The 27,725-nt window shown below is 35.7% G+C and overlaps 2 protein-coding genes across 5 annotated transcripts in view; one reads left to right on the forward strand and one right to left on the reverse strand.

Moving 5' to 3' along the window:
• Positions 1-21,664, forward strand: part of Snapc3 (small nuclear RNA activating complex polypeptide 3) — a 34,499-nt gene extending 12,835 nt beyond the window's left edge. The window contains exons 4-10 of the mRNA XM_026398603.2: positions 2,742-2,846; positions 5,107-5,256; positions 11,607-11,689; positions 12,957-13,121; positions 16,521-16,628; positions 17,765-18,224; positions 18,925-21,664. Coding sequence (XP_026254388.2) covers positions 2,742-2,846; positions 5,107-5,256; positions 11,607-11,689; positions 12,957-13,121; positions 16,521-16,628; positions 17,765-17,912 — 759 coding nt within the window. The 3' untranslated portion in view covers positions 17,913-18,224; positions 18,925-21,664. The remainder of the gene's footprint in view (positions 1-2,741; positions 2,847-5,106; positions 5,257-11,606; positions 11,690-12,956; positions 13,122-16,520; positions 16,629-17,764; positions 18,225-18,924) is intronic.
• A 101-nt stretch (positions 21,665-21,765) lies between these two features.
• Positions 21,766-27,725, reverse strand: part of Psip1 (PC4 and SRSF1 interacting protein 1) — a 45,241-nt gene continuing 39,281 nt past the window's right edge. The window contains exons 11-16 of one of the 4 annotated variants that reach the window (XM_077797041.1): positions 26,082-26,137; positions 25,437-25,507; positions 25,148-25,249; positions 24,819-25,032; positions 23,321-23,432; positions 21,766-22,163 (exon numbers count right to left, since the gene is read on the reverse strand). In XM_077797041.1, coding sequence (XP_077653167.1) covers positions 22,103-22,163; positions 23,321-23,432; positions 24,819-25,032; positions 25,148-25,249; positions 25,437-25,507; positions 26,082-26,137 — 616 coding nt within the window. In that variant the 3' untranslated portion in view covers positions 21,766-22,102. Of the gene's footprint in view, positions 22,164-23,320; positions 23,433-24,818; positions 25,033-25,147; positions 25,250-25,436; positions 25,508-26,081; positions 26,138-26,657; positions 27,615-27,725 lie in introns of those variants that run through there. The other 3 variants (XM_077797042.1, XM_077797043.1, XM_077797044.1) reach the window with 3 other exon arrangements.

A 27,725-nucleotide genomic window follows, 5' to 3' on the forward strand; every position in this document is an offset into this window, starting at 1 on the left:
GTTTTGATTGGTTTTGGGTGTGTGTGTGTGTGTGTGTGTGTATTCTTCAGGGTTTTGTACAAGACTGTGTCATCTGTCATCTGCAAACAGAAATATAACTATTTTTTCTTTTCCAGTTTGGTCATCTTTCTTCCTATCTTTCTCACTGCTTTCCCCATTCCTCTGGCTAAAGCTTCCAGTACTGTGTTGTGTACAAGTAGGAAGAGTGCACATTTGTCTTGTTGCTGATGTTAGGGGGAAGGTTTTGTCTTTCACCATTGAATATGATGTATATGACCTTTTGTATTGTGTTGATTCCTAGCTGATACAGCATTTGAGAGAAAAAGACCAAACTAAAAACAAGGCAATGTTATGTTTTGTAAAAGACTTTTTCTACATCAGTTGAGGTGATATGCTTTTTTCCTTGTTACTCTGTGAGTATGGTGTATTATATTGATTGATTTGCTATGTTATCTTACATCCTAAGAACAAATCCCACTTGATTGTAGTGTATAATCCTTTAAATATACTGCTGAATTGTGTCTAGTATTCTGTTGAGGATTTTTGCATTTATATTCATAAGGGATGTCGGCCTGTAGTTTTCTTTTTTTGTGGGATCTTTGGCTGTGGTGTCAGGGTAATTCTGGGCCTATAGAATGAGTTAGGAGGAGTTCAGTCCTTTTCAGATTTCTTCTGCAGAGCCTGAGAAACATTTGGTATTAATTCTTCCTTAAATATTTTGTAGAATTCACATAGTCATGTTTTCTGGTCCTGGACTTTCCTTTTGTAGTTGTAGATGGACAGCATGCCTTTATTTTGTTTATTTATTTATATGCGGTGCTGAGGATCAAACCCAGTGCCTCTCACATGCCAGGCAAGTGCTCTACCACTGAGCCCCAGCGCCAAACCCGAGAGTTCAAACTTTTCTTTTATATTCTTCTTTTTCTGCCAGGCATGGTGGTGCACATCAATAATACCAGCCACTCAAGAGGCTAAGGCAAGAGAATCTCAAGGAACTTGGTGACACCTTGTCATAAAATAAAAATTAGGGCTGAGGGGCAACTCAGTGGTAGGGTACTCTGGGTTCGTTCCCCAGTACTGCCAAGGGGGGAAAAAATTCTTTTTCTGTGAAATCAGTAGTAATGATTTTAATAGTTTGAGGCTTCTTTCTTTCTTTTTAATCAGTCAGTAAGAGTTTTGATGTTTTTTCAAAGAAATCAACTTATTTTTGTTGATTTTTTTTCCTATATCATTTTTCTGTTTTCTGTTTCATTTATCTCCACTCTGTGTTATTTCCTTTTTAATCTCTCTCTTCTATTGTTGAATGAAGAGTTTTGTATATGTCTTATTAGGTCAAATTGTTTAAAGTGTTCACTTCTTCTACTTCTTTTTTTTTTTTTTTAAAGAGAGAGAGAGAGAGGGAGAATTTTTAGTATTTACTTTTTAGTTTTTGGCGGACACAACATCTTTGTTTGTATGTGGTGCTGAGGATCAAACCCTGGCCGCACGCACGCCAGGTGAGCACGCTACCGCTTGAGCCACATCCCCAGCCCCTCTTCTACTTCTTTATTAATCTTCTGTCTTGTAACTCTAAGTGAAGTATTGAAATTTCTAACCATTATTGTAGAACTGTTTCTTCAATTTTTTTTTTTTACTTAGTTGCTTAGGCTAGTCTCAAGCTTGTGGTCCTCTTGCCACAGCCGCCCAAGTCACTGGGATTATAGGTGTACCATTGTGCTTAGCTGGATGGTACCTTTATTAATACATAATGCTCTTCTTTGTCTCTTATAATCTTTTGGCTTGAAATTTGTTTTCTCTGACCAAAAAATATATGTGTGTGTGTGTGTGTGTGTGTGTGGATGATATATATATATATATATATATCTCCAGCAACAACTGTCTTTTGTTTATTATTTACATGGGATATACTTTTTTTGAACTTTCCAATCTGTTTCTAAAGTGAGTGTCTTTTAGACAACGTAGAGAGAAGCAAGGTTTTCTTTTTTGTACCAGAGATCGAACGTAGGGGCACTTAACCACTGAGCCGCATCCCCAGCTCTTTATATTTTTCATTTAGAGACAAGGTCTTGCCAAATTGCTGAGGCTGATGCTTTGAACTTGCAATCCTCCTGCCTCAGCCTTGAGCTCTTGGGATTATAGGTGTCTACCACTCCGCTCCCATCAAGGCTTTTAAATCCATTTTACCAATGTGCCTTTCTAATAGGAAAGTTTATTAATCCATTGTATTTGAACTAATTACTAATAAGGAACACTTTACTTCTGCCAGTTAACTATTTGTATGTCTTATGTACTTTCATGTTATGTATAGAATTTTTGTGGTGTGCCATTTTGATTCTCTGCTTTTCTATATATATTGTAGGTATTTTCTAGTGGCCACCTTAGGGATTCCAGTTCAATCCTGCCTCTGTGTGTGTGTGTGTGTGTGTGTGTGTGTGTGTGTGAGAGAGAGAGAGAGAGAGAGAGAGAGAGAGAGAGAGAGAGAGAGAGAGAGAGAGATAGAGAGATATCTGAGGATCAAACCCAGGGTCTTTACCAATGATTTACATCCCTAGCCCTACTTAGGTGATTTATGTCACATTGCCAGCAACAGTTCTACGAAATAAATATTTTCTGTTTTTTCATAGATGAGATTAAAACTTTGAGCTGTTTGACTCAAGCCTTTGCTACTAAACATTGTACCATACTACCTCTTATCTGAGTTATAGTATTTGACTTCAAGGTCTCCATATTTTTTTCTTCAGGAGTCACATGCTATGGGGAAAAAACCTAAAAATTCAGCCGACATGATTGAGGAAGGAGAGCTTATCCTGTCTGTGAATATCTTGTATCCTGTTATATTTCATAAGGTCAGTAGTAAAACCTTTTGAATTTCATGGAAATTGTTTTTGGATTATTGTGCTTACTGAACTCAAGGCTTTGCACACATTAGGCATGCGCTCTGCCACTGAGCTATATACCCCCAGCCTCTCTACAGGTAACTTTTCACAAAGGGTTTAATTATTCAGAGTCACATTCCTTAGGCTTCAAAATAAACATAAGCATATGCTGTCTCTTGGCATATTATTTTTAGAGCTGACAATCCATATTCTTGGCTTTTTGTTGTTGTTGTTGTTTTAATGAGGAATGATAGAAATAAGGTCAAATTTCAAACAATCTCTTGATTATAATTATAAGCTTGGAATGCATACCTGATCTCTTTACTAGAAGCAACTGAAAGTATATATAAATCCACAGTGGTTCTTTTTTTTTTTTTTAAGATAGAGTGAGAGAGAGAATTTTTTAGTTTTTTTTTTTTTTTTAGTTTTTGGTGGACACAACATCTTTTATTTGTATGTGGTGCTGAGGATCGAACCTGGGCCGCACGCATGCCAGGCGAGCGCGCTACCACTTGAGCCACATCCCCAGCCCTGGCCTTTGGTTTTTTAGGATTGGCAAGATTGGTTCATTTCACTTAGCATGATAGTCTACAATCCATTCATTTACTGGCAAGTGTCATAATTTCATTATTCTTTGTGGCTGAGTAATATTCCATTATATATATGTACCTACTCAGTTAATTTTATTTTCCTTTTTTTTCCCCCTTTTTCCTGCTAACAAGGATTGAACTCAGAGGCACTCAACCACTAAGCCACATCCCCAGCCCTATTTTGTATTTTATTTAGAGACAGGGTGTCACTGAGTTGACTAGCACCTCATCGTTGCTGAGGCTGGCTTTGAACTTGCCATCCTCCTGTTCCAGCCCAAGCCTCTGGGATTAGAGGCATGTGCCACCACGGTGCCTGGCCTCAATGAATTTTTTTTTTTTTTCTTTTCTTTTTTTGGTACTGGGGAATGAAATAGTGCTCTACCACTCAGTGTCATCCCAGCCCTTTTTATTTTGAGGTAGGGTCTTGCTAAGTTGCCCAGGCAGGTCTTGAACTTGTGATCTTACTACCTCAATCTCTAAGTAGCTGATATTACATACAGGTATGTTACATCTGGCATGAGTACATATTCTTGATTCCTCAAATGTGTCCTAAACTCTGATTGAAATATTACTGTTCAGCTGTCCATGATGGCTCGTGCCTGTAATCATAGTGACTTGAGAGGCCAGTGCAGGAATATCACAGGTTAAAGGCCAGTTTCAGCAACTTAGTGAGATCCTATCTCAAAATCAAAAGGACTGGGCATTTAGTTTAGTGATCAGGTGACCTGGGTTCAATCACCTGTACCAAAAAAAAACAAAAGAGAGAGAAATATTGCTATGCATACGTTGTACTTATAAATAAACAGGCTTTTATGAAGTGTCTGGAGTGTACTTAATACTAATTACCTTATTTGATTAGTATCTCAAATTACCATTTAAAAAAATAAAACTTTTGGGTTTATAATCTGAGTGCTTGACTTCAGTGTTACAACCTGTAGGAAAATTTCAAAGACGAAGCTGATAGATGTGGCAGATAAAGTTACATTCTGTAGGCTCTTAATCCTTGAATCAGCTTAGTGGCATCTTGATCATACACTTAAACTAGAAGAATTCTGTGGCCAGGTATTTCAATTGTTCTCATGGGATTTTAATTTGCGGAGGTGATTGAGAAAGAGATTAAAGCCATAGAAAGATGTTTATTACTTAAATTTCCTAAGAGAGGGCGCACCACACAGGGCTACAGAGGGCAGAAAGGAGAGGGGAGACCTAGAGCACAACCTGCAGGAGTTTCTACAGCAGCAGCCAGGTAGGGCAGGGAAAATATTTAGGACTCTTTGGTTTCAGAAATTGCAGTGAGTTGGGGACATAAGGCTGGCCCTTGTCATCAGCTACCTAACCCTGGTTAATTTAAACTGACAGAGCACCAGGGAAATACTGGCTGGGTTTGAGGGTTAGACAAAGGAGGTGGTTTTAGAATATGGGCTGTGGGCCACAGGGGAGTTGTAAACAACTTTTATCATTAGTTTGGTGATATAATTCATGGAAGTTTTCAGACAAATTCACAGTCTGAGAAAACAGAACACCAAGTTATAAGGATTAAGAAAATCAGTAACTTCATTTAGATCTGTTTATAACAGGATTTCTGGTTTAAATACTTTTACTATAAGTAGACATTTACTTATTTACTGTTTGACTTTTAGCACAAAGAACACAAACCATACCAGACGATGCAGGTCCTGGGCAGTCAAAAGCTTACCGAACTGAGGGATTCGATTTGCTGTGTCAGTGACCTCCAGATTGGTGGAGAGTTCAGCAACACTCCTGACCAAGCTCCTGAGCACATCAGCAAAGTAAGGTGATTTCCTGCTCCTCCCCACAAAAAACCAACAGTAAACTAAGGAAATAGTGGTTACTCTGGCAGGTTCATCAGTATTCTAGTCAGTGCTTCCTTCTGTGTTATTCCATCAAGCTGCTGACCTGCCTTTCCTTCTCTACATCATCAGAACTTTTTCACAGAAGTGATATTCTTATTTTGACTTCCTCATTTTTCATCTATTCTAAGAACACTCCTGCTCTTGACCACACAGTTATTTGACCAATTAGTGCTTTTTTTGATGTTGGGGCATGCTCAGCAGGTGGTCTACCACTAAGCTACCCAGCCTCACTGTTGCATTTGACTTTGCTGTTCACTCCCTCTTGTTTCAAACTCTGGGAGTTTTAATCTGTCATAACTACCCTTAGCATAAAATTGCCTGAAAGCCTCAATAATTGCTCCCCTTCTTCACATTTCTCGGAATGTAAAAGGGCCTGTCAGTAGTGACTAACACCAAACAGGGAGATGATAGATGGAGTTGGTCCTTGCTAGTGTTTGTCCTGTGGTGTTCTCCACAGGACAGAGAAACCTTGGATACCCCTCTAAAAGGAGCAGAGTTGACAAACTGGCTGTCCTCAGAATTTTCATTGCTCATCTAAGCAAGATTCTTCTGTGTTTCAGCATAGAGCACAGGTGTTACCTAATACAACCCCAGGCCTAACTGACCCACTGCAGGAGAAAGAATCTCTTCTGTAGAAATGTAAAGAGGGATTTAGAACAGTAAAGATGGAGATAGAGTTTGGACAAGAACCAACACAGTCTCCTGTTTGCTGTTTCCTTTTCCACCAGTTACATCAATTTTTATCTCTTCTTAGTTTGACATATAAGGCCTTTTATAATGGTGATTCCCAAATTAACTCCTTTCATACTTCCTATCTCTATATCTTGGGCTTCATTCAGCACATTGAATTTGTGTGTCTTCCTAATGCATCCCATACTTTGTCATGCCTCTGGGTATTTCAACACCTCCATGCATCTGGTGAGTTCATACTCATATTTCCAAATCCAGCTCAAAATTCACTTACTATACAGTTTTTCTTTTTTTTTTTTTTTTTAAAGAGAGAGTGAGAGGGGGACAGAGAGAGAGAGAGAGAATATTAACATTTATTTATTTTTTCTTAGTTCTCGGCGGACACAACATCTTCGTTTGTATGTGGTGCTGAGGATCGAACCCGGGCCGCACGCATGCCAGGCGAGCGCGCTACCGCTTGAGCCACATCCCCAGCCCCAATATACAGTTTTTCTTGACTGTCTTCTCTTTGCCTCTCTAGCACCTTTTGATTTATTCCATGCTCATATTACAATATACTGATGCTGTTTGATGTGTGTCTGTCTGGCCCACAGGCTGGCTATCTTCTAGTCTTTTCAGTGATTGACATGGAGACTATCATCATGTCTTATATACATATTAAAAACTTAAAATATTTTTGAGTTATGTTGAAAATGATTTTTTAAGATATTTAGGTTCTGGGGCTGGGGTTGTTGCTCAGCAATAGAGCACTTGCCTCACACGTGCAGGACCCTGGGTTCGATCCTCAGCACCACATAAAAATAAAATATATAAAATAAAGGTATTGTGTCCAACTACAAATAAAAAATAAATTTTAAAAAAATTATAAAAAAAGATAATCAGGTTCTTCAGAGCTGCAGGCTCAGTGCTTTTGAAGATGATTATGATGAGAAATAAGAGGAATTTCAAGACTCTACAAAGCAGGAAATATGAGATTTATTTTTTCTTCAAAGGAGAAGCAAACAGCAATCTTCTGCAAAGTTTCTTAATCTTCCCCCACACAAAGTGATAAAATCAATTAAACAAGAAAAATCTGAATTCACCCTTGTCTTTGCAACCTTGTCATCAATACACTGAGTAGTTTGAATCGGATTTGGGAATCAGTTTTAACCTCCGTGAAACCATGGAGATTGTTTTCAACCAGGTTTAGTTAATTTATAGTTTGTACATTGATGCTAATGCCTTGTTTTCTAAGCAGGGGCTAAATGACGCATGGTACCATTTCAAAATATTTACACATCTACTGTAGTATTGTTTCTGCCTCTTCCATCTGGTAAGATAATACCTTCTTTTATTGAACTAAGTATATGAGAACTACCACTATTTTACAGGTAAGGAAGAGTTCAGAGTACTGTTAGGAGTTGCCGTAGTTCAATAAGCAGCAATGGAGGCTGAATTCAGATCCCTGTCGTTTCCTCTTGAGAGGCCCATGTTCTTTCTTCTTTGCTATGTGGCTGGCATTGTACCTGGTTTTAGATGTCTTTCTCTCCTCTTTTGTTTACTTAATCCATGAATGAAATCTTAAGCAGTGCAGAATAAAATACTTCAGAGGCTTCTAGTGCATGGACTTCCTGGAATCTATTCAGAGACCTGTCTTGTTTACTTCTGATTCTTCAGCTATATTTTAGAAAGGCAAATAGCATATAAATTAGATTTTGCTAATGTTATCTTTTAGCCTTGGAAAGATTTTTATTTCGTTGATGGGAGCCTTTGTATTTTATGGAAATTTTTTTTTAAGGTTTTTCTTGGAAAATTTCAAACAAACCAACAAGAAAGAGAATAGTATAAAGAACTCTTACGTACCCATTACCCACCTTCAGTATTTCTCAGTGTCTTGACAAAATTATTTCATGTATTCGCCCTATGGTATCATAATACCTAAAAACTTCGAAAATAATGGAGTTGTCATGCTGTCAGGGACAGGGATATATTTGGCATGTATTTCATTGGCAACGGTGGAACAAATTAGGAAGCTATAGCTTTTATGACTGGGGAAATAAGAATTTTTATTCCAACCAATGAATTTTTTTTTATTTTTTAATTTAGTTGTAGATGAACACAAAATACCTTTATTTTTTTTTTTTAATGTGGTGCTGTAGATTGAACCCAGTTCCTCACACATGCTAGTTAAGCACATTACCACTGAGCCACAACCCCAGCCCTAAATTTTTTTTTTTTTACATTTTTTTAGTTGTTGGTGGACATTTATTTATTTATTTATTTATTTATATGTGGTGTTGGGAATTGAACCCAGTGTCTCACATATACTCTAGGCAAGCGCTCTGCCACTGAGTTACAACTTCAGCCCCTAGCCAATAAATATTTTAAAATAAATTTCATATGATAGGACTGGGAGAGTTTGGTCAATGTCATTAATCTCTTTTAAAGCCTTAAAATGTAATATGCTTTGCTATTTGTTTTTGGTCCATAATAGTTCAAGAATAGAGTAGGTTTTTAAAACAAACATCACTGCCAGTATCCAGGCACAGTGGTATACACAACTATAATCCCAGCAACATGGGAGGTTTGAGGCAGTAGGATCACAAATTTGAGGCCAACCTGGCAACTGTCTCAAAATAAAAAGGGATGGAGATGTAGTTTAGTGGTAAAGCAGCACTGCATTTGATTCCCCAGTACCAAAAAAAAAGTTTTTTAATAAATTTTTTTAATGGTTCCTCATGTTTTAATGTCTAAATCTATTTACCATTTCTACTTTGCAGAGATTAGTCAATCTTTTTTTTAATATTTTTTTTTAGGCGTAGATGGACACAACACAATGGCTTTTATTTTTATGTGGTGCTGAGGCTCGAACCCAGGTCCCGCCTGTTCTAGGCAAGCGCTCTACTGCTGAGCCACAATCTCAGCCCTGATCAGTCAATCTTTAAAAAAAAAAAAACATTTATTTTTAGTTGTAGGTGGACACAATATCTTTATTATTTTGTTTTTATGTTGTGCTGGGGATTAAACCCAGTGCCTCACGCATGCTTTCGAGCACTACTACTGACCCACAGCCCCAGCCCTCAAGTTAAAAAAAAGAATCTAGGGCTGGAGATTGTGTCTTGACACTAAGCCCAGTAGAATGCTGGGCTAGCACATGTTAGGCACTGGGTTTGATCCTCAGCACCACATAAAAAATAAATAAAGGTATTGTGTTCATCTACAATTAAAAAGTATGTTTTTTTTTTTTTTTAATCTATAACCGTGCTTCTTCAGCACTTCTTTTCCAAGATCATTTTCCTCACAGCAGATTACAAGAATATCTCTGAAATTCTAATGTAGCTGATTTGAATGTTTTTGAGCAAGTAAATTACTAGTAAATAGCCTAAAATTACACACAAGAAATTATCTTGGGCTGGGGATGTGGCTCAAGCGGTAGCGCTCTCGCCTAGCATGCGTGCAGCCCGGGTTCAATCCTCAGCACCACATACAAACAAAGATGTTGTGTCTGCCGAAAACTAAAAAATAAATACTAAAATTCTAAAAAAAAAAATTGTCAGATGACCATACTAGTGATAGTTAATTTGTAAATGAAAACAGTAACTACAAACTTAGGTTACACTAGATTAACAACAACCTGTGTGTTTACGTCCCCCAGCCCTCCTTCCCCAGGGCCTCATGCATGCTATGTAAGCACTTAAAGAGCTATCCCGGCCCTTTTAAAATTTTTGAGAGAGGTACTCACTAATTTGCATAGTCTAGCCTTGAATTTGTGATCCAGAGCCTTTCGTGTAGCTGGGATTATGTGTGTGTGCTTTGTAATTAATTATATCAGTAGGCTTTAAGTTGTTTAAATTACATAAGAATTACTTCTCTATAAGTATTTTGTAATGATCAAAAGCTTTATATACACCAAACTTTTATTACCAAAAGCTCCATCTTTTTTCCCAAATGCCAATCCAATAATGAGAAAAAGGAAAAAGTGTTATTGTGTTGCTAACAAAGGACAAATATAGGGACTTCTGTCTCAGAGACTGTGATTTTGACTCTCAGGGGAAACCAGAGGACTTTTAGAGGTGATTTAAAGGCTACATTTCAGCTGTGACTTGTCAGAGATCATGATTCATTTGTAGACTTTCAAGATAGTCATATCTTTAGTCTTCTGGCACCTTCCTGAAGTCTGAATTACTTTATTCCTGTGGTGTGTGTGTGTATTTAAGAACAGATAACTTGGCCTAGAACAGGAAAAAGGGTAAGCTTGCTTTCTACCAGGGTTAGTGAGGGAGCAAGGGAAGAAAAGAAGTGGGGGAAAATGTCAGTTTTAAATTAAGCTGCAGTGGCAAAGCAGCAAGGGTTATGTTCAAAGCATGAAATGGACCCTCATTACACTTTGCTTCCAAAATAAAACAAGTTATTCTGTCAGAACTTTTTCGACCCTCGCTTCCCCACTTTTGAGATTTCTACAAGTATATTAAGTGATAGATTTTGTTGGAGCAGACAAATACATCATATCTTTTTATCTCCACAACAACCTGTGAGGAATGTGATGGCTTTTACTTTAGAGGAAACAGGGTCAGTGAGATTTAGTGACCTATCCAAGGTGAAACAGCACAACCAGTTGTGTCTGTTGCCAATGTAAGATGATTTATAAATGGGGAAATAAAGATTATTAAGAAGGAAAAATCAGAGCTACAAAGAAGAGAAGTTATAGGATTAGGTTAAAATTATTTTAATATCTGAAACTTAAATTCTTGCTTTTGATTCTCACTGTAGTCCTTGTAAAATACCCTAGGAAATAATATTATTCTCACTTTATAGGTGAAGAAACTGAAATCTGAAGAAAGATTATTATGTACCTAGAATCACAGTGGTAGGTGAAGGAAAATAATTCAGATTCTCTGATGCTCAGCCAGGGGTCTGTTTCTACATATTGGTAAAGGACAAATCTAATAAAATAATTCTTAGCTCTGGTTGCATATTTTTCCTAGAGAGGTTTGGAGAAATACTTATGACCTGGGCCTCATATTTAGAGGTGCTCATTTAATGAGTCTGAGGTGAGACTTGGTCTTTGATGTTTTTGTGATTCTGTTATGCAGTGAAGATTGATTGATGGAAAGTCTGATAGATTGAAAGTTAACTGTAAAAAGTTCAGACCTCACTACTGTGCCTACTACTATGGTACCCAAGGAAAGATTATTTTAAGAATAGAAATTTTAGCAACTCTGGAGGTGCCGGCAAGAAGATAGCAAGTTCAAAGCCAGCCTTAACAACTTATCGAGGCCCTAAGTAACGTAGCAAGACTGTGTCTCAAAATCAAAAATAAAAAGGGCTGGGGATGTAGCTTAATGTTTCAGTACCCGTCCAGTCCCTGGTACCAAAAGAAAAAAGAAAAACCACCTCTAGCAACAGGGTAAAATTGAAAAAGCCTTGAAAACTAATGTAATACTTTTTTCATAGTGGGTAAATTTTAGACAAATATATGACCTGAGTTTCCAGAAATTGCTTTAATATGTTATCTTATGCTATATAAATTCTATATACTTAGATCAATTCCATAATTAAGAGTAGGCTTTCTCTCAATACCATTTGTTTTCTTGTAGGACCTATACAAATCAGCTTTCTTCTATTTTGAGGGAACATTCTACAATGATAAAAGATACCCAGAATGCAGAGATTTGAGCAGGTATAGTTTACAAAAATTTTCTCTAAGTCCTTTCCTTTTTCTACTTCTAAAAACAGATAGCTCCACAAATCCTATTATTAGTCCATTAAGGATCTTTGCCAAGGAATTTTATGAATTTCATATTGAAATTACACATATCTAAAAAAAAATTAGGTCTAAGACTAAGATTTTATTAGTCTCCAGTTTTTATGTTTAAACTCTTTCTTCTGCTTGTTCAGAAGATACTGTTGTTTGCCCTAGGTGAATGAATATATAATGGTGTTTTGGTATTTAACATAAAAATTTACCTCTAGTACCATTTTATTTATTTTTTTAAATATATATTTTTTTGTTGTCGATGGACACAATACCTTTATTTTATGCATCTTTATGTGGTGCTGAGGATTAAACCCAGGGCCTCACACATGCAAGATGAGTGCTCTACCACTGAGCCACAGCCCTAGCCCACCTCTAATACCATTTTAATTAGACCATACTTCCATTATCAGTGTTCTCATGGTAAGACCCTACATTTGTATTTTTTCTGAGCAGTTAATATAAATGCTTGCTTTATAGCCCCCACCCTTCCCACATTTTTGTGGTACTGGAGATCAAACCCAGGGTGCTGTACCACTAAGATGTGTTCTTAGCCCTTTTTATTTTGAGACGGTCTCACTAAGTTGCTGAGGCCAGCCTCAAACTTGTAGTCTGCTTCAGCCTTCCTAGTAACTGAGATTACACATGTGTACCACTGTACTTGGCCTCAGTATATATTCTAGTACAGCAGTTCTCAAACTTGGTCTTAGCTCCCCTTCATGGGGTAAAAAGTTGAGGTTCCCAAAGAGCTATCACTTATGGGTTATAGCTGTATCTATTATATTAGAAATTGTGAAACTTAAGAAATATTTAAGATAGTTAATCTTGTTACATTTTTGTGAAAAATACATTGTCCAAAATAAAATGAGAAGAGTAGCATTGTTAGGTATTTTGCATTTCAAGCTGAAGTGATAAGCATCACCCAGCCTCCAGTTGGTTGGTTGTAAGAGGATGAGATAAGGCTTAGTATGATTTTGACCTCAGGGACCACACTTTGAGAACTGATACTAACAGATGAAGAAAATTCATTGTGTCTGATTCCAGAATGTATATACTGATATGCTCTTCCTGTCAAGGTGGCATCTGTCCAGTTAATTGGATGAGCCAGCTGATGTGAAATTCAGCTGCCACTAATCCTTTCCTAATTTCTGTGGAGCAGTGATAGATTCTGGCATTTTTTTTCTTCCCTCAGAACTATCATTGAGTGGTCAGAGTCCCATGATAGAGGATATGGAAAGTTTCAGACAGCTAGAATGGAAGATTTTACCTTCAATGACCTGAATATTAAGCTGGGTTTTCCTTACTTATATTGTCACCAGGGAGACTGTGAACATGTTGTTGTCATTACAGACATAAGGTAAGTGGCAGCACATTTTGTTATTCAATTTTCTTCTCTTTATTTCACACTATAAAAGCACAAGTAGGTTTTTTTTTTTTTTTTTTTTTTTTTTTTTTTAATAAAAGGAATCATCACTGCAGCTTGGCTTGGGAGCAGCAAAAAATGTCTTGTTTTCCATGTAGTGACCAATTCTTTGTGTCCATTTGCATCTTCAAGAGATACTTATTACTGGTTTAAAAATCTGTAAATTCTTTTAAAAGTTTCTCCATTTGTATATAAAGTGTTTTCATCCATTCTGTATATCATGTAGGCCCTTTGCTTTATACATGTTGCTACTATGTGGATATTCCTAGGTTTCTATTTTTCATTTTTCTCTCTGGTGCTGGGGAATCAAACCTGAGACCTCATGCATCCTAGGCAAGTGCTATATCACTGAACTACACTCCCAACCCCAATTCTTAAGTTTTTTGTCTTTTTGCCAAAACTCAAAAAGAAGAGAATTGGAGCTGGGTATAGGCATATGCCTGAAATTCTAGCGACTTGGGAGACTGAGACAGGAGGATGGATTGCAAGTTCAAGTCCAGCCTCAGCTACTTAAGAGACTCTAAAAATCCAAGATAAAAGGAGCTGGGGGGCTGGGGATGTGGCTCAAGCGGTAGCGTGCTCACCTGGCATGTGTGCGGCCCGGGTTCGATTCTCAGTACCACATATAAACAAAGATGTTGTGTCCGCCAATAACTAAAAAATAAATATTTAAAAAAAAAAAAGAGCTGGGATGTAAGCTCTGTCAGTGCCCCATGTGTGAAGCTGGGTTCAATTCCCAGTATCAAAGAAGAGAAAACAGAAGCTGGGCATGGTGGTACATGCCTGTAATCTTAACTCCGAGGCTGAGGCAGAAGCAGTAAAGTCCTGCTTTGATTCATTCTGAGACTAAGTTTTTCATGGAACAGATATACCTGTTTTTATTATACAAATAATAGGAACTGATGCTTCTAGAAATTCCCTTTTTTTGCTTTCAGGTCTTAGTGATCAGTCTCTAAAATTTTATATCCTTGGGGCTGGGGATGTGGGTCAAGCGGTAGAGCGCTCGCCTGGCATGTGTGCGGCCCGGGTTCGATCCTCAGCACCACATACCAACAAAAGATGTTGTGTCTGCCGAGAACTAAAAAATAAATATTAAAAAATTCTCTCTCTCCCTCTCCTCTCTCTTTAAAAAAAAATAAAATAAAATAAAAAATAATAAAATGTTATATCCTTATTAATCATTCTTAGGAAGTTACCACTGAAAGTACTTCACAAATAGCCTTGATAAAGATGTAAGATGTGTGGTAAGGCCTAAAGAGAATTATTTATTCTAATGGAAAAGTGAAATCCAACATGATAGATCCAGAGACTGCAGCCGGATGCTTGGAGAACTGGAGTCATGTGTGAGAAGAAAATAGACCCAAAGAACTTCCTTTTGTTGTTTAACCCTGATACGTTGTTCCCATTAAGTCAGAAAATAGAGAACTGAATTAGTGACATGTACATTGCAAGTTAAACAAATGGAAACATGAGAAACTTAGTAGTTAGAAAACAAAATGTTACACAATAAGTGAAATTGTAAACTGGGCACAGTAGCACATGCCTGTAATCTCAGTAACTCAGAGGCTAAGGCAGGAGGATCACAAGTTCAAAGCCAGACTCAGCAACAGCAAGGCTCTGAGCAACTCAATAAGCCCAAATAATACCAAATAGGCTGGAGATGTGCTCAGTGCCCAAGTGCCCCTGAGTTCAACCCCCATGTCCCCCCACCCTCCCCCAAAAACCAAGAGAGTAAATTGTGGGGCTGGGGTAGAGCTCAGAGGTAGAGCGCTCGCCTCACATGTGTGAGGCACTGGGTTCAATCTTAAGCACCACATAAAAATATAGTGCATCCATCTTTAATTGTATGACTTAGGTGGATTAAATTAAGAATAGAAGAAATTTTCCCTAGTGGGTGAGGCAAGATCCAGGAGAGTTAACGTCAGATTTATTTGAAATCTGACCTTTAAAACTAATTATGGTATATTTGTCTTTGGTAATATATAAGCCTACTCTTCCATTCAAAGGAGGAGGAATGTGCTTGCCTTATGACAAAATAAGATGGAAAGGGGTTGAGGAAGCCTGGCTCTGTGGTAGACCAGATTAACTAGCATGTCTGAAGCTGGGTTCAATCCCAGCACCACCAATAAAAAGGAAAAAGATGGAAGATCACACCCACTGTTCTCTGAAGGTGTGGGCATACTGCTGTAACCAGTGTCATTCCAAGGCTGTAGAATAAAACATGGCACTTAAACTCAAGGGAACGTGTTGATGAATTGGTCAACAAAAGAAACAATTATCTGTCTCATTGCTAAGGAAAGGCAGTTTATAATTCAGGTCATTTTCATCTTTTAGGTTGATTTAACCATTTAATGCCATTCCACAGTACGAGTCTTTATGGTTTAATCATTTTTTGAAGATGGAAGTTTTCATATATTGGTATCCTTTCTTAACCAAAAATAGATAATCAAGTAAAAAAATCAAATTTGATAGCCTTGCAGTTCTTTCAGTTTTCAGAGGAAGAGAATTGGTCCATTATGGCTTAAGGCATTTACCCAAAGCTACGTAGCTGATTAGTAACATAAACAAAGATGTTGTGTCTGCCAAAAACTAAAAAATAAATATTAAAAAAAAATTCTCTCGTTAAAAAGAAAAAAGAAACTAAAGAGAATTTTTTTAATATTTATTTTTTAGTCTTTGGCGGACACAACATCTTTGTTTGTATGTGGTGCTGAGGATTGAATCCGGGCCGAACGCATGCCAGGCGAGCGCGCTACCGCTTGAGCCACATCCCCAGCCCCCAGATTAGTTTCTTAAAACCTAAGTTTCATAGCTCTAACACCTAAAACTAAAATCCCACTGATTTACATACCAGGAATGAGATTTGGATTTTTAGTGGAGACAACAATAAACACAGACAATGTGATAACAACCAGTTAATCTAGGTAAAGTATCACTGAGCAGCCTTGCTTAAACTAAGTACCCACCTTTTAATGGAACAAAGTTGTTAAGCAGATCAAGAATTAGGATAGAATATATTTAAGAGATACTATGTCTGATAGCTCCAGTGCCTATTAGTATGGGAACTTGGAAGTCTCATAGGAATGAACACCTTTACTTCTTTGCCAGCACTGTAATAGCAGTAGTGACATAGCTGTGAGAGTGGTCCCCCTATGGTCAAACTGGGAGTATCTTGTTAAACACAATTTGGTCAAACCTGGTAGAACAGTCCAAGTTTCCCTAATTTTTTTGTAATCAAAAATTGGAAAATGTATCTACTATGTCCCTGATACTGAATAAGAGATGAAGTGAAAATTTGCACTTTAATATCTTCATTTATTTTCCAATGAACAGGCTTGTACATTATGATGACTGCCTGGATAGAACACTTTATCCCCTTCTTACCAAGAAACACTGGCTATGGACCAGAAAATGTTTTGTTTGTAAAATGTACACAGCTAGGTGAGTAATGTGTATTTTTTTCTTTTCCTTTTACAAGTAATACTTTGCACTTTTTGTTATTTGTTTTAGGTAGTACTAGTAAAACCAGGTAGTGTTTGTTTTGTGAGATCCAAATATGGGTTTCTTAAAAAATTTTGCTGTATGTGATTCTGCATGTTTAGATTACAATGTGTTACTTACTGTAGATAAAAGTAAAACAAAGTTCGGAAACTACTCAAAATAGGAAGAATTTAGTACCTTAAAAGTTTACTTTGGATTCCCAACCACAATATACATAACAAAACTTTTTATTAAATAATGTGATGCTGAGGATTGACCCAGTGCCTCACACATACTTGGCAAGTGCTCTACCACTGAGCCACAACCCCAGCCCCAATAATACACATTTAAAGGATCAATAGAAAAACAAATCAGTTTACCAGATCAAGATATTAAAAGCAAACATTCCATGAAATGGAGACTTCAATTAGACTGGAAAGTAGTATTTTCATCCTGTGAACAGTTAACATTCTCAATCCCAAAAACAATCTCACTTGAATATCACTATGCACACATTCCCTTGTGTCTGATTTAGAATTTAAAACATTTGTGTTTTCAGAACAACAGTACTAATATACCAGTTTTAAAAAGGAATTGTTTCCAGAAGCACACATATTAAAATTAGAACAGTACAGGTGGGACACAATAACATAACTGTAATCTAAACAATTTGATATATTTCAATATAACTGGAAGAGTTTGAGGTTTGCCAGCATGTAGAAGTATTTTTTTAAGATAGGAATGCTAATCACCACACATTGCATAGGTGCTGCAAAAAAAAAAAAAAAAAAAAAGTATATTGTTGCAAAAAAAACCACAAAAGTATATTGAGTCTGTGTGTTTAATATTGCCTTTTAGAAGAAATAGAACGTGTCTGGAGGACAGGTTATATCATGGCAAATGTATGCTTTTGAGTATACATTTTGAGATTATTATAGTTTTCTACTTACCTTTAAAAGGAAGTTTTACAAAGCAGCAGCATTAGTGTTAGGGGCTTGGACTGATAATAGTGGGAATGTTCTGTTTACAGGTTATTGCATGTTGAGGCATGAAAAACTTGATTCATAATGACATACATCTTTTTCTAAAAACTACAGATGGGTGACGAACAGTGACAGTTTTGCACCAGAGGACCCATGTTTCTTTTGTGATGTTTGCTTCCGAATGCTCCACTACGATTCAGAAGGCAACAAACTGGGGGAATTCCTTGCTTATCCTTATGTTGATCCTGGAACCTTTAATTAAAAACAGGTCCAAATATTTAGAAAAATGCTAAATTATTTCACTTAGTATTTATTCCAGAGTATATTTATTTATTGCTTTTTACTCATTTTAATTTATCTTGTTGAAGAAGTACTTCATATATTCTGAATATATTAATCTTTTGTCACATACACAAATTCTGATTATTTTCTCCCAATCCATGCTTGCCTATTCATTCTGTATCCTGAGTGTTTTTTGTTAATGATAGAATCAATGATACATCAAGCGGTGGAAATGTTTTGAAAATTCTTTGAAGAATGTGATTGCTACACCTTCTACCATGAGGCTTCCAAGGTAAAGATCCTTTAAATATCTGTAATAAAAATTAGGAAGAAGTTAAAAACAAGAGTAATTGTTTTATGAATAATACAAGAATAGCTATTGTGTCATTCAGTGGTCTCTTGTGATATTAACTTATATCTTGATATGAATAAGCACACAAGACATTCATGTATCTCCCTAGATACATGAGTAGTGAATGTAAAAAGCTCAAGTATGTACACATCTTCACAGTATTTAAAATAAAGCCTCACTTCTTGAAATTTTGTATATATCACAAATATTATCGGTTTAAAATGTCAATTTAAAAGAAAATAGCAGATTGGGTATTACCATGGAGACAGGGAAAAATCAAGATCCAATGGATTGAGCAATAATACTCAATAATATGTAACAGTTTTCTCAAAAAGAGGGAAAGAACGCTTTTCTAACCCAGCTCTTCCATTCACCTAATCTTATAACTTATGGAAAAGTTTTGAGGTGATGTTTTGCTATGTGGTTCAAGCTACTAGCTTGAACTATCGATCTTCCATCCTCAGTCTCCCAAGTAGTTGGGATTACAGGAGTCTACCACACACCTAGCTTGAAACAAACTAAAGTTTCCTGATTAGAATATTTTCTGGAAACTTTTTTTATTGTAAAATTCAATTTCTTAAGACTTTAAGAAATGCTATAAAATAGATTTTCACTATAATTTTTACTCTCTCTCTCCTAGGTTGTATTTAAATTCAGCTGAATTGTACATTTCTTTGGATGGCTGAGAAAAGACATTTACCATAGAAATCAAAAACTGATGAAGCCTGTAAGCCTATTTCAAAGACTGACAGTGAAGTATGACTCATGGACTTAATGCCACATATACAATATTAAGTTGAATGATATGGTGATGACAAGTACCTGTTTCTGGTATGTCTAGAGGTGTTTTCATTCAATCAGTAGAGGATCAGCATAGGCATAGAGAACTAAAGAGGCCCCTCCATGGCTGCCTTACATTGTGCCTAAATTTTTACTTTCCTGTATCCAGTGGTGCCAGTAACATTGAACAGATAGAAAATTCTGCTGGAAAATCATAGATTTAAGACAAATGAGTGATTTACCCACTTCCTAAAAGTCCACAGGTAAAAGTTATTTTTAATACTACATTTCTTACACGTCTTGCATTAATATGCTTTAATTTTCATACTCTCAAAACAGCAAGTCCCAGCAAGTTAATTATCATAATGCATTCTTATTTTATCATTTATTGAGAATGTTATTCTATTCTGATAGTTGTTTCCTGGTGAAACTGACAAGAACCAGGCCATACCACAATTTGCCAAGTAAATGGCCTGGTTCTTATTTGAGTATCCCACCAAGTTAAAAACAACAACAAAACACCCAAATCAAAAACAGCCTTTCTTTAAGCTTATTTCAATCTATTAAACACACCATACTTTACACCATGAATTATGATATATATCAATGAAGAAATAAGAAAATTTCATGAACTTAATTTTGATATAATAGAAGATGCATGCAAAAGATCACTACACAGAAAAGCAGTTAACTATTTCTTTTAATATTTTTCTCAGGCTTCAGATTCCTTTAGGGATAATTAGACACTGCAGTTTTACTGGGGAAAGATCAGTCATTAGTGTTGGACAATTACACAAGACAAATATAAACATAAAATTTTGCCTATTAATGGCTTCTTTATTTCTTAAGGGTTATCTATTTCTAATAATCTCTGGTCAACTGAACAATTGAGGGGGAAAAAAAAAAAAAAGCCTTTGCTCTCATCCAGAATTAGATAGCAGACCTCCTGCTGACCTTACATCTTTAACCAGGTAAGTACCTCACTAGATACAATAGCTGAGCCTTAAGTACTCTGATCAAATTATCCATACAAATTCCCAGTCAGGTTCTCTGATTCAAGCAGCTGAGAAACCTTCAGCAATCAATTACTCTTCCAAAATGTTATCCAGTGATCAAATAGCACAAAAGGTATTGTTCAGATTCTACACATACTTTTTTTGGGGGATGGGGGTTAACAACCTTATTGAAAATTATCTCTTAGCTAAGGAATTTAAACCAAATATTGCCAGTGCCTTAAAGGTCTTATGACCTTTTTTGGCGAGTCCTGAGAGTGGCAGTTATCCATGAATCACCTATGACAAAGAATATTTCAAAGAAGGTTAACTGGTTAGAGCAAGGTGAGCCTTATATTCTCCAGAAGTTGAATATTCTGTGGCTTCTTGGTAAAACTATAGATCTGTTTGGGTCATAGGAAAAAAGGGGAGGGAGAACAAAAAAATATATTAATCACCTTGTGCTTATATTTAGTTAACCCTGTGTCCCCAAACAGGATCAATAACCAGATAACAAAAAAATTATTTCCTTAAACTCTTAAAACAGCAAAGAAGTAATTTACTAATGGAGTTTGATAGAAAAATTCTTTAATCAAAACAAGTTTACACATTTGACACTTATGGCTCAACTAGAATAAATCTAAGTTAAAACTGTTAGGACAAAACAGATGACTGGTGTATATATAATGTAATAGCAGAGTTCCCTCAAAACAGTGGGTCTTAGCTCCATTGTAAGACTTCTAAAAAGCAAAAATTCAATTATCCAAATAATTCAAGTTGAATAGATGAAAATAATTATCAAGAGATCAAAACTTACAACACATGTTACAAACACTGGTATTAAGTCATTTTCCCATATTCATAAGAGTTTCAAAACATATCTACTACCTACCTATTGAAAACCACCAACTGACCTAATATTTAAAATATCTTAGAAATGCTATCCTTTAGTTAACAGACTATTAAATTTTGTGTTAACATTGGTTCTTCCGGATTTAGTCCATATACATCAAAATACAGACTTGTCAAATACTACCTTGGAGCAACTAATATTTCTATTTTTTGTAATCCTGTTACATATATGATATAGAAATGAAAATACAAATTCCCTTCTAATATAGCCACATTTTCAAATAGGTTTCTTTATATAGCATTTATTTATATTTACCACATAAGCATCATGGATTGACTTTTTTTCCCAATTAAAAAAATACTACTTTGTGACTTCCTTAATGAATGTGACTAAAGACATTTCTCAAAAATAAACATTTTTAGTTTTAGTTATTAGTGCCTGTAATGGATCTTAAATGGTTGAACTCTAAAATCAGATTCATTCATATACATATATAATACCCAGTCTGTTCTCTGCAGGAAAGTCATGTGCCTTCACTAAATTCCCAGCCACAAAACTAAATTATCTTAACATAAGTTGAACCTCATAGAAGTCAGTTTGATGTCAATTGGATAAAAAGGAATACAGATGATACTGTTACAAAAAAGCAGAATGGAGCACAATGTGGACTGATATTAAAATTAACTTTTGATAAAAAAGGAGGGAGTGAGTACTTGTATAGAAGTAACATTTTATCAACCATAAAAATGCTCAACTTCTACAAAACCCACAGTGAAAAGACAGTCTGTCCAAGATTTGTAAAAACTATGCACAAAACCCACAGTATTTGGGAAAAGAGGATTTATACAAGTAGCAGTTTAAAAAATGTAACTGTTTTACTACCAATTACACATTAACATACACACACTAATTGAAAATATGCTACAACCATATCTGGAAAAGCAGTTTTAACATTTCTAAGTGGATTACCCCCCAACATTTACTGTATAATGTAGCTGTTAATACTGCACAAGTACAATAGCAATAATGTTTAATTACTTTTAAACAAAGATAATGGGATTATCTCCCTCAAAACAAGTTGTAGACATCAAAACCTATGCTTATAAAAATTTAAAACTTTCAGCAATCTAAATATTTCAAAGGAAAACCATTACAAACTTGTCAAATGTTCTTTATATTCCAGGTATGTCAACCTAGTTATCTAGTGTAGAATCCTTCAGAGATATCTCAGTCTCTCTCTCTTCACCGGATGGCCTAAAGAAAAAGGGGGGAAAGATAGGTGTGACAACTGAGATTAGGGTTTTCTCCTAAGGAAAAAAGGCATTAAATCTGCATTACATTTTTAAAATTACCAAAACATGAAAACAAAAAACCTTGTTATTTAAGACACATCATCTTTTTCAAAATTTTACCCTTGTATCTTCTACCTAAAGTAATTTGAAGATCACAATAACCCAGGAAAGCATAATAGAAAAGAAGCCTTTCCTCTTGTACCAGGAATTGAACTCAGGAGCACTTGACCCCTGAGCTACATTCTGAGCCCTACTTTGTATTTTATTTAGAAATAGGGTGTCACTAAGTTGCTCAGTGCCTTGCTTTTTTGCTGAGGCTGGCTTCCAACTTGCCATCCTCCTCCCTCAGCCTCCCAAGCCATTGAAATTACTGGTGTCCACCATGGCACATGGCAGAATAAGAATTTTTTATCTGTGATGCCAACATACATGGACAAGATTTTTTAATTACACAATTTGAAGGGACGCTTGATTCCACATCCTTTGAACAAACAAAAATTTTGGACAACTACAGTTGTATAGGATTACAGTATAAAATAATCAATGATTCTACATCTAAATTGTTAATGCATTTATCCTTCCACAATTGAAGGAATTTTGAAAGCAAGACATTAACATTGTATTGGGGCTGAGAATACGCAGCTCAATGGTAAAGCACAAGAAAAAGCCATGTAGAAAGATAGACTGGGGAAAACCGTTTTTAATAGAATTCCCACCTAGCTCCATTTTCTTGAATACAGTAGCAAATTATTTGTATACTAGCTTTTGGGGATTTTGGGTGCCGGGGAGACACCTCTCTTGCCAATTTACAATTTCCTTATTGAATTCAAGGATTAAGTGATCAAACTCTAATCACCCCTGCTGGTGCTATATAGAGTGCTTACCCTAGGTTCTACCCTGAGTACTAAATCACCTTGGTAAAGTATTGTGGTCAAAAACTTATGATTACAAAAAAAAAAAAAGAAAAGAAAAGAAAACATGATCCAGGCACTACTCTGCACACCTAAGCCACTCTGAGTTAGGAGTATCACTGGAGCCCAGGAGTTCAAAGCCAGGTTGGCTATACAGCAAAACCCCACCTCAAAACACACACACAGACCCATTAAAACATGTCCTCACTTTTTCTTACTGCTGGCCTCATGGTTGTCTTTACTTTCTTCATTGCTATCTCCATTATGCTGTGGCTGATTACTGTCTTGAGCATCAGATCCTCCATTCAGAGTCTTTGAACCTTTAAAAGGATTCCAATGGAAATACTTTAAGATTCAAAATAAAAAATAAAACATGGCTCCTAAGTTTCTAATACTTAATTTTAGGATTGGGTTTTGATGCCATTTCAGGAATATACAGAACAGCTTCACTGTCAAGTAATATCACTAAAGTCTTTGTGCAGCTAATGCACAGAAATAAACAGTTACTGCATGTACTTATGGGTAAAGGAATAATTAGAAAAATAATATAGTTGTTAATTTTTTATTTACACATAAGCAAACAAAAAGCCCATTAATACAATTAAAAAATAATATGCTCAGCATGACTAAGCACAGTAGCATGAACCAGAATACTCCTATCAGCTGTAAATATAGCAACTTTCAGGCTCCACCTGTGATGCTGTTTGATTTTTGTTTTGTTTGGGATACTGGGAATTGATCTCAGGGCCCATTTTAACCAATGATTCACATCCCAGCCCCTTTTTAAATTTTGAGGCAGGGTCTCACTAAGTTGTTTAGGACCTTGATAAGTTACTGAGGCTGGCCTTGAACTTGTGATTCTCCTTCCTTAGTAGCCCATGGCATACCACCATGCCCCAGTTAGTGTGATGCTGTTTTGATCAAAACATTGAGGGGCTAGGGATGTGGCTTAGCAGTAGAGTGCTCACCTAGCATGTGTGTGGCCCTGGGTTCAATCCTCAGCACCACATAATAAATAAAGGTACTGTGTCCAACTACAATAAAAGATTATGTGTGTGCGTGTGTATGTATATGTGTGTGTGTGTGTATATATATACACACACCATTATTGAACCCTGGGGATTGGTTTTGTTTTCTGTGGCTGAGAAATGAAAGCTGGACTAGGAAGTGAATCCTCTAGGGAGGAGGAGACAATGTTCTAGATAGAGTTTTTACATTCCTCCGGTCATTTGCCCCATTAACTATGGTTTTTGTGTTAGAACCCTGACTTTATAAACTGACACGATTTCTTGTTCTGAGGGCATGCTGCTGTGCTGCTTAAGTGGTTTGACAGGCCCATCACACATTTTTACCAAACCCTCTGCAGTGTTAATATCTCCACTGTCTGTGTTACCATGATCACCCTGATTCAGAACCATTTAAGACTACCTCAAAGCCAATGAAAATACAATGAAGCCTCATTGTTGATAACAATGTTTTAGTAATCACTTGCAATTTATTGGCAGATGGTGAAGGTATATTTTTTGCCTATGTAGTAAAGCCATATTTAAACCCTCCCATCCAATTCCATGCTAAGGATTAGACCCACAGTCTCAAGCACAAGCAAGTGCTCTACCACTGAGCTACATTCCCAGGCTTAGTAAACCATTTTTAAAAGGAAATCCTGGCAAACAGTTTTTTAAAAACTGGCTTCAGATTATACATACCTGTTTGTTCTTTTTCTAGCTTTTTGTTTGGGCCTTTCTTCCCTTGATCTTTGGTTTTATTCGCTTCCTCATGTTGTCTTTGTTCAGCAAGAGACTTATTCAACACTTGTGTGATGACAGAATCTCCTTCACCAACCAAAAACATGTTCTTAAACTTGTTATACAACATGGTAGACTTCTCCATGATAACTTGACTAACTTTGAATCGCCGTATCTGAGAAAACAATATGTATTTATAATTGTTTCCCTGGTTGTTTGTTTACTTATACTTATTTTTTTAATGAAGTAATATGAAAATGTTAAAAGCCTATGTGAGTTGATATACTTACTTTTTTCAGGGTTGTAATCATCTCTGTGTGTTTCTGAGCTTGTTGCATTGTGACCTGAAGTGAAGCAAGTTCATCCAAGGCCTCAATGCATCTGTTCACATCCTTCATGACAAAATAGTAATTGTTAATTATTTCACAGCATATATAATTTATTTCTGAAGATTTTTTTAAAGTCAAGGCAGTACAAATTAACCAGTGATTGTCCCTTTTATCTTAAATTAATTCAATGAGAAACAAAAATGAAGCTATAAAAGCAGCACTGTATTTTTAAAGGAAGTTAAACACTTACAAGATTATCAATTTTGAGTGAATTTTTTATTTCAGCATGTATCCTTTGAAGTCGAGAATCCATTGATGTTTCTATAAATTAAAATATGTGAAAAACAGTAAATAGTTTTTCCAACACTAGTGTTTTTGTATAATCTGCTTTATAATGGAAAGAAACTGTGGCTTCATAAAAATATATATTTTACTAAGAAACTCTTTATAGATGAACAATTGCTTAAGAATAAGAAGTTACCTGCAATTTTTAATATATAGTTTAGGAAAGCAACAAACAGCATGAAAGCACAAAATATGCCACAAAATATGTCTACATCCAATGAACTCTATACACCAATCCATAAAACACCTGCCTTACCTTATACACTTAACCCTAATTAAGCAATCAGACAAAAATGAGAAAGTGTTTAGCTTTTGTCCAAGTTAGAAAAATCTGACATCAAATGACAAATATTAAAATACAAAGATTACTATTTAGCAAGTTCACCTAGTTACGCTTAAAGTACAATGTAATTTATATAGAATTCATCAGGAATCTGAATGTTTTTGTAGGACATAAGAAAATGAGGCTGATTCTGAAGCCAATCATGAAAAATTGTCTACAAACTTTCTATGTATGCTTTTATACGTCGTAGAAAGTGAAATAACTAACCTCGCTTCTTCTCCACTTTCTTAACTTCTGGCTTCTTTCCTTCATCTTTATTCTGCCTATCAAATGTTAACACAAATATTTCAAAACATTGGAACTTTGTGACTGATTACCAAATGCCCACAATCCCTTATGTAAATAATAAAAAATTTTCCTTATACTAATAAATCAATAGCTTAGACCACAAAGAATTGATTACAGTGTTTAGAACCAGAGCTTCACAGCATTAGTACAAATATAAGCAAAACTCAATATGCTAAATTAAATCTAACAATCTTTTTAGTGACTTCACAAAATGATTTTGGAACTGTCACAATGAAATTTTCTTTCCAACATGAAATATATTAAAAGCCCACTTTCAGATCAACAATCTACAATGGGAAGAATACTATAAACATTTAATGGATTCTACATCACAATTATTTTTAAAAACAGCACATTTAAAACAGACCAATTTAGGGCTGGAGTTGTAGCTCAATGGTAGAGCGACTGCCTACATGAGGCTTTCTGGGTCTGATCCCCAGCACTACAAAAACAAAACAGACCAATTTAATTGTTCACCACATCTCCGAAGTAATTTAAGGGATTTTGAAGTAAGCGTCAAGATTAAAATACTGTTTTTAAGACACCTATGAAATTTTTTAAAAATTGGGGAAGGGGAAGCCATTATCAAATTAAATGACATCCACTAACATTTATATACCATTTCAAATGAAAAGGTACCATTTTTACTATGAATCACAAAAATAACCATTTAAAATTGAAATCGTAACTTCTAGTACCTTGGCTTGGCAATCAGGCCATACTATAAACCAATTAAAATAGACAAGAACAAAAAATATCTAAAAATCAGGTTTTTTTTTTTAAAAAAAACTTTATTTTAAAATTTTGGTTACAGTTTCATTTTTTTCTTAACAAGTCTACTGATTAATCTCTCAGGATTTTAAAAAAAACAATCATTAAGATTCTAAAGAATTAAACAACAAGGAATGTCAAGGGAAGGGCACAATTGCCCCATTCTCAGGGATATATAGCTATTCCAGTTAATACCTAGCTTCAAAACAAAATGAATTTTTATATTTTCTAAATGAAATAATGTACAACCACCATCTTCATCTAGAATTGTTATAACTTTCAAACACAAAGCTTCATTTTAAGCTTGGTAAAAAACTTAACAGGAATGATGGCAGACCTTAGGATGTAGTGTGTACCTTACAGGAAATTTTGTTTAACAATCATAACACAGTAATAATGCCATTAATAATGAAGTCCTCAATTTAGAATCTGGAACATTCTTCCATCAAGGGGGGGGAGGGGGAAATTCAGTCCAATGAGTCTGTCTCAAGATCTTCATCTCTTGTTTGCTCCACTTGTATTCTCTTTTCAGTAACTGGATTAATGCTTTGAGCCCAAAATGAGATATATTTTTTATTACTGTAGATTACATGTTGTTTGGCTGGGAATACAATACAATAAACTTTATTTTGCATAATGCATTTCACACAAGTTGCATCTGAAATGCTTTACAGAGCAAAACTGTCCAAGTACAAAGTTTTGTAATAACAGGAGAAGGAAAGAAAACACAAATATTAGAATTTGAGAAAATTACATTGGAGGACATTCAAAAGAAACTGAAATACATAAAAA

The sequence above is a fragment of the Urocitellus parryii genome, chromosome 4 (genome assembly GCF_045843805.1).
Source record: "Urocitellus parryii isolate mUroPar1 chromosome 4, mUroPar1.hap1, whole genome shotgun sequence".
NCBI classification, from domain to species: Eukaryota; Metazoa; Chordata; class Mammalia; order Rodentia; family Sciuridae; genus Urocitellus; species Urocitellus parryii.